General features: G+C 32.6%; 1 protein-coding gene across 1 annotated transcript; it reads right to left on the bottom strand.

Annotated features, from left to right (window-relative positions):
* Window positions 1–4,541: 4,541 nt before the first annotated feature.
* On the bottom strand, window positions 4,542–5,157 carry LOC135127341 (uncharacterized). Its single transcript, XM_064053785.1, has 2 exons — window positions 4,872–5,157; window positions 4,542–4,711 (listed from the first exon to the last, which is right to left on the bottom strand). Exons 1-2 carry the CDS (start codon window positions 5,155–5,157, stop codon window positions 4,542–4,544), a joined length of 456 nt encoding a protein of 151 aa, XP_063909855.1.
* Between the last annotated feature and the right edge of the window lie 959 nt (window positions 5,158–6,116).

The following is a 6,116-nucleotide window of genomic DNA, read 5'->3' as shown; positions in this document are numbered from 1 at the left end:
TGATTAATTATAATTCTGACATAATTAAATTTTAATCCATGAATAGAATAAATTAATTTAATTAGATGATAGTTAATTATTATGCGAAATGAATATAGCGTGGGCTATGCGAAGAACGTGGACGACCCGGCACAAGATCACGAAATGCGTCTATTCCGACAAATTACAAGGCGCAACTGACAGTTTCTACACGCTTCTCGCTGAAATCACATAATTACTCCGCTAAAGTCCTTCCAAACGATAGTGCACTCGTTGGCCTTAAATCCGAGCAAACTTATAACTAATGACTCCGGAAGTTTTCCACCTAATAACAAAAAATTTTAAAACACAGGCACGCCACTGCTTCCGCATTCTTTTTTCTCCGTAACAGAATGGTAAGCCTGCTGTAAAAATTAAACTTTAGTGATAACGTGTCACAACAAACAAGAGTTTTCACACAATAAAGTAAAATGTACCTACGTTGTATAATAATAACAAAAGTGACATACATACTACGTTCATGTGCCCAACAAGGTGTGTCATTCGTAGATAAGAGTTTCATTACTTTATGTAAAGCTATTCAACGGAATGCGAAATATTTTTAATACACACAGAAAGCGGCATAGTGCCATTTTTTTTCATAATTCTAGCGTACTCGAAGCTTTGAAAGCTCGACCGGTATGTAATAAATGGCGGCGCCACCAGTCCTTCAGAGAACAAGTTGTAACATATACTTATAGCTTATAATGCGTTAACGATAAAAGCAGATTGTTTTTTTATTTCTGTCTAGTTATTATTATTGTTATTTACCAACACTGGATGTATATGCACATAATTAATATTTTATGATTGTTAAGCATATAATTTTTGTTTCGTTTAACATTCAAGCGCTGTTGCTGAGTATATGTACAAACAATACCATATACCATATACGACACTGAATTTTCTGTTTAATTAACTGATATGTATGGGTTTATAATTCTGGAGTTTCCAAATTAGATCGTATTCTGATAATACTTGTCAATCGATTTAGCAATTAATTCTTCTTACTCAGTATCAGTTTAATGGATTGCAACTTTTTACAAATGTCACTACCTTTGATGAAGTCATCAGTGTGTCTTTGTACGTAACATACACACTGTAAAATGTAAATACCATACACCGTCAAAATGTTATTGTTAATAAAATACTACCTTCTTAACTTCGTAAGATACGTCTGCTTGAATTAAATATATTTCCAAAAGCGCGTTTTTGTGGAATAAATATGTGCTGCACATCTTACGATTCCATAGTTGATGAGTTAAAATAACCTAATAAAATAAGACTTTTATCCTGACGATACTTTTTAATCGATATAAACAAAAGCTGATTCCGGCTAGTTTCTTCGCAATGAAATTAATATGGAATTCCCAGCTTAGATGCACATCCATGAAAGTTTTGTGATTTTGGTAAGGGTAAGAATTTTTTCATCATTTTTAACCAGAATATTAAAGTTAGGTTTATGATAATTGTTTGAACACTGAATTAATTTTATTTTGACTATCATGTTTAATACTAGCCCAGTCACAATAGACTTATATCCTTTATACATACAGTGGTTTTTAGGCTGAATTCCTGGATATTGAACCTAAAACTACTGCTGACGTGTCATCAGCATACAAAGTTACTTTAGAATTAATTGGTTGGTTTATATCGTTTAAAAATAATATAAATAGTCTGGGCATTAAGGTATTTCCTTGGGGAACACCGGCATTTGCAGTGAATTCATCAGAAACAAAAGAACCACTCTCTATATCAATTCTATGATTACGTAAATTAAGTATTATTTATCCATTTGAATGCAATTCCTCGGATACCGTAATTAGCGGTAAAATAGTTTATTGAATAACAGCTGCTAATATATTGTGTCAAATGCTTTACTGAGCTCAAAGAAAGCTCATATACTTTCACATTTTTGATTAGTATTTTCAACGACAATAGTCGATTTTAGTGATATTGGTCTAAAATTTACGGTACGATAATAATTAATGTAAATAATTGACCATAATAAAACTACTCAGTTTGTCCGTGACCTCTATAAGCCGCTACTTTATCTTTGATTCTTATGGAGGCCCAGACTTTAAGGGTTTGGAATATACATTGACAAATATCTATATAAAACCATATTTCTCAACTCAACGGCCATTGTTTCCATCAACTTGAAGTAATGGCAGTGAACAACTTATTTCCTCCTTTCATTGTGTCGACTGTTTAAACAATCGATCTGAGAATGATTCGAAAGAACTAAAATATTTTTTAAAGATGTTGTCAAGATACCGGAAGAACATTCTTGGCAGTCACGTAGCAATTTCAGCAAAGTTATCTTTCTAATAAAATTGAAAATATGAAGATGAAAATTAAAAGAAAAATTTAAGAACTTTCGTCAACAGTTCTTTTTTCCGTTGATTACCAAGTGAATTGGAAAAAAATTCGCATGACTCATTATAAATATGATTTATATTGAGACCGAGCTTCAACATCAACTATAAGAAAAACATCCACAAAAATTCTTGAATTTATTATTACAGATGCAGAAAATTTGAAATTACCTCAACATGTAGCTGTAACTGTACTTTAGTATGCTTTGTATTGTAGATTGCCAGACCAGGCGCGGATACAGGAGTTCGTTTAGGGGGGGCAATTTTTGTGCGATTTTACCGATCTCCCAGAAATTCGTTCTAAACAAAAAAAAATATAAAATTTTAGCTAGTATACTCTTTTTCACATAACATGGGTGACATTTGGTTGTTTTCGTTACATGTATAGTGTACAGTAAAACCTCGATAATCCTAATTAATTGGGAAAAAGGTGTGTTCGGATTAACGATTTGTTCGGATCAGCGATTTTCCCAAAAATCTGAAAGGGAATTGAATAACAACTTCGTATACAACTGAAAACAAACTTCAAGAAATAAACCTAAATTTTATTAAACAAAATTAAAGAATTCTTAAGCAACAATGGGTAATAATAGATACATTCCAAAAAATATTACTCCGTGACCATAACACGCTATCTTTTTGGAATCAACACCCCGGGATCTATACCCTGAATTTTTTCAAAATTTTTAAATGAATTTTTCAAAAATGAAATTTTCCATTATGTATTCGTATTACCTCCATTATGCAAATTTCGACCCATTATCGACGATTTTCGAAATTTAACTAAGTATATTTTCTTTAGATTTTGGGCCTCAGAAGTCACTTCTGGCTTCATTTCTTCGATAACTTAAACCATTTTTCCAGAATAGTCCAGTTGAAATATCGCAATTTTTAAAAATTTCGAAAAAGTCGAATTTCTCAGCGAATTTTCCGAAAATATTGTTCCGTTACCATAAACATGGTATATTTTTGGAATCAGCATGTCGGGATATACGAGTATATCCCTGAATTTTTTCAGAATTTTTAGGAAACTTTTTCAAAAATGGAATTTTTGTCATGCAAATTTCCACCCATTTTCGACGATTTTCGAAATTGAACCAAATACTTTCTCTTGTAGATTTCGGGTCTCATTTCTCCGATAACTTCAACCTTTTCCAGATTAGTTAATTAATTCAGTGCATTGAAATATCGCAATTTTTAAAAAATTCAAAATATTCCATACAACATGTGCAGAAAGATCTTGCGTCATTTTTGCAAGTGGATGCATGTTTACAAGTTCAGTTCGGATTGCAGAGTTTTTGTTCGGATTAAAGAGGCATCGACTTCAAATAGCCTCTGTTCGGATTACTGTATGTTCAGATAATCGTGAATTCGAATTATAGGTAGAGGTTGTACTGTATTTTATTGACAAAATGAAATGCGATTTCAAAATTTTGAAATTGGTCAAAATAAAGTACCTCAGTCGTGTGCCTGGATCCGCGCCTGTGCCAGACTATATTTACTGAAAAAAAAGTATATACAATGATACCGGCACATATACCTTGTTATAAACTTTGAATTTCGTTCTCTGCTAACTTCTTTCTTGTTATAAATGTTCGCCATAACGTCCTGTACAAATTATTTGCTGCCATAAATCTATTACATTCATGTCTATTATAGGGTCAAAGGAGAGCATGAAAACCTGCCGCCTCTCATTTTATATGGACTTTACTATATGCCCAAGGACTTACGACAAAGTACCACACGCATCTGTATAATTGGTTGCCTAAATGCTTCATAATATCTTATTAAAAAAATAAAACTAATTCATTACAATCAAAAGAAACAAATTTATTGCGGTTAAACATCGATGTAAATGTTGAAAATGTTCACCCCATTTTGTTCAAGGCACATGTTTACTGTTTTTTTAATTTCAAAAATGTCCTCGAATATCCTTTCGTCAATACTTTGTATCCATTGTTCAATTTCATATTGGAACAGAAACTCCTGACTGCGTCAAAAATGTCTGCGGATTCTTCTCAAGTTGCCTCAAACGTCAACAACTTCCTCAGATACTGTAGGTCTTCCATGAGATTTTCTTTTGTTGACACTGCCCGTTCGAACAAATCTGTGGATTACATTTCTAATGTAACGATGTTTCTTGAATTAACGAATCACGGTATTTGGGCAGAGATATTCTTGTTTACAAGCGGTTATAGAATAGACGAACTCTCCGTTGACTAGAGTGTAGCTTTCCAAGCACAAAAAGAAAATTTTCATACGCAAGCACCAAGCGTTTTGAAAACGACTGTTTTGAGCTTGGATCAAAACAATGGCTTTAAATGACAGGTTTCAAATGACATTAATGACAAGTGAAAACTGTCATAGTGAGGCATAATTTCACAGAAGCAGAATTTTTGAAATCCATGGCCAACTCCGCCTTTGGAATCATTTATAAAAACCCTGTATTTATGTCTCCATCTAGTTTTCCATTACTTTCTATAATTGGTCCTAAGTATTTTACTTTTTCAACTTGTTGGATTTGATGGTCTTTAATACCTACTTCATTCTCTAGACCTTCTGTGCCTACATACATTATTTTAGTTTTATTTATACTTATATTCATATCATATTTCTTGAGTTTCTCCTTCCAGTGTAGTAGATGGTCGGTTAAGTCTCCCTTAGAAAGTGTCGAAATAATTAAGTCTTGTGACTTCAACCTGCGATATCCTACTACCACATCTTTGACTTTCAACTTCACCGCTTTTGAAATGTCCTTCATCACTATAATGAATAGGCCCCTGTCTTACTTCCCTAGTATACGTGCTGAAATAATGTGTATCTGGACATTTTCAAATTGGAAAACTCACTAGAAATATAGGCATAGCTTCGCCCTTTACCAATATATTCATATTTTTGTGAAGGAGAAGTGCACTTCAGACCAAATATAAACAAGTTAACAGAGTGAGTTCTCGTAACATAATACTTTCAGATCATAGACAGTGGCAAAGCATGGTTGATTAAAGTATGATATGCATTTTCTTGCTTGTAGTTTTCCGATGTCTTTCTACTTATCATAATTTCAAAAAATATTTTTTCCACGTTTCTTCTATTTATGTCACATTTTTAGTAGTTTTCCATTATTATCTTTTGTTCAACAGACTTCTTGTATTTTTTTCATTTCGTTTCTCTCTCTCTTTACTGAACTTCCTTCACATCTTTCCCAGGATTTCGCCTTATATTTTTCTAGAATTTCTTTCACCTTCTTGCTTTGAATTTTATATTTTTCACAAGTCTCTGTTCTTTTGCTAATCATATCTTCTTCTTCAGATACTCTCCATTTCCGATTACACTTCTTGAACATCCCACTACTTTCTATGGTGATTGTAAAACAGATTTTCTATGCGCCTGTAGCAGTCTTTCTAGATTTGCTGTAGTGAAATCCAGTTTATATTTTCTCATGGCTTTTCTAACTTCTTCTTGGTATTATTCTAGCTTCTTCTTTTCGAATATTCTGAAAGTTCTAATACTTAAGTATTCTAACTTCACTTCTAATTCTTCTCTTTTCTCTTTCTTTGCACAGTGAAGGTATATTGAAGTAAAAATGTGACAGTTTTCAAATATATCTATTTTCGTTTGTTCGAGATCACTTCAAGTACTTACAATATTCTACCAGTCACGTGTCAATTTTCAAAACGTATATGCCTTTCACAATAAGTGGGTATATAACGAGATGCTTTA

This window comes from Zophobas morio, unplaced genomic scaffold (genome assembly GCF_036711695.1).
Source record: "Zophobas morio isolate AGI-343-1 ecotype UQ-CSIRO unplaced genomic scaffold, CSIRO_AGI_Zmor_V1 ptg000011l, whole genome shotgun sequence".
Taxonomy (NCBI): Eukaryota; Metazoa; Arthropoda; class Insecta; order Coleoptera; family Tenebrionidae; genus Zophobas; species Zophobas morio.
Note: the sequence above shows the minus strand (reverse complement) of the source record. Positions and strands in the feature narration are given on the sequence as shown.

What these genes read in the sequence shown, in the direction of transcription:
- LOC135127341 (XM_064053785.1), bottom strand. Translation starts at nt 5,157, where the DNA reads ATGAAGGACATTTCAAAAGCGGTGAAGTTGAAAGTCAAAGATGTGGTA. An exon ending in CTTAGGACCAATTATAGAAA is followed by an intron (nt 4,712 to 4,871) that starts GTAATGGAAAAC and finishes TGTCATTTAAAG; the next exon opens with CCATTGTTTTGATCCAAGCT.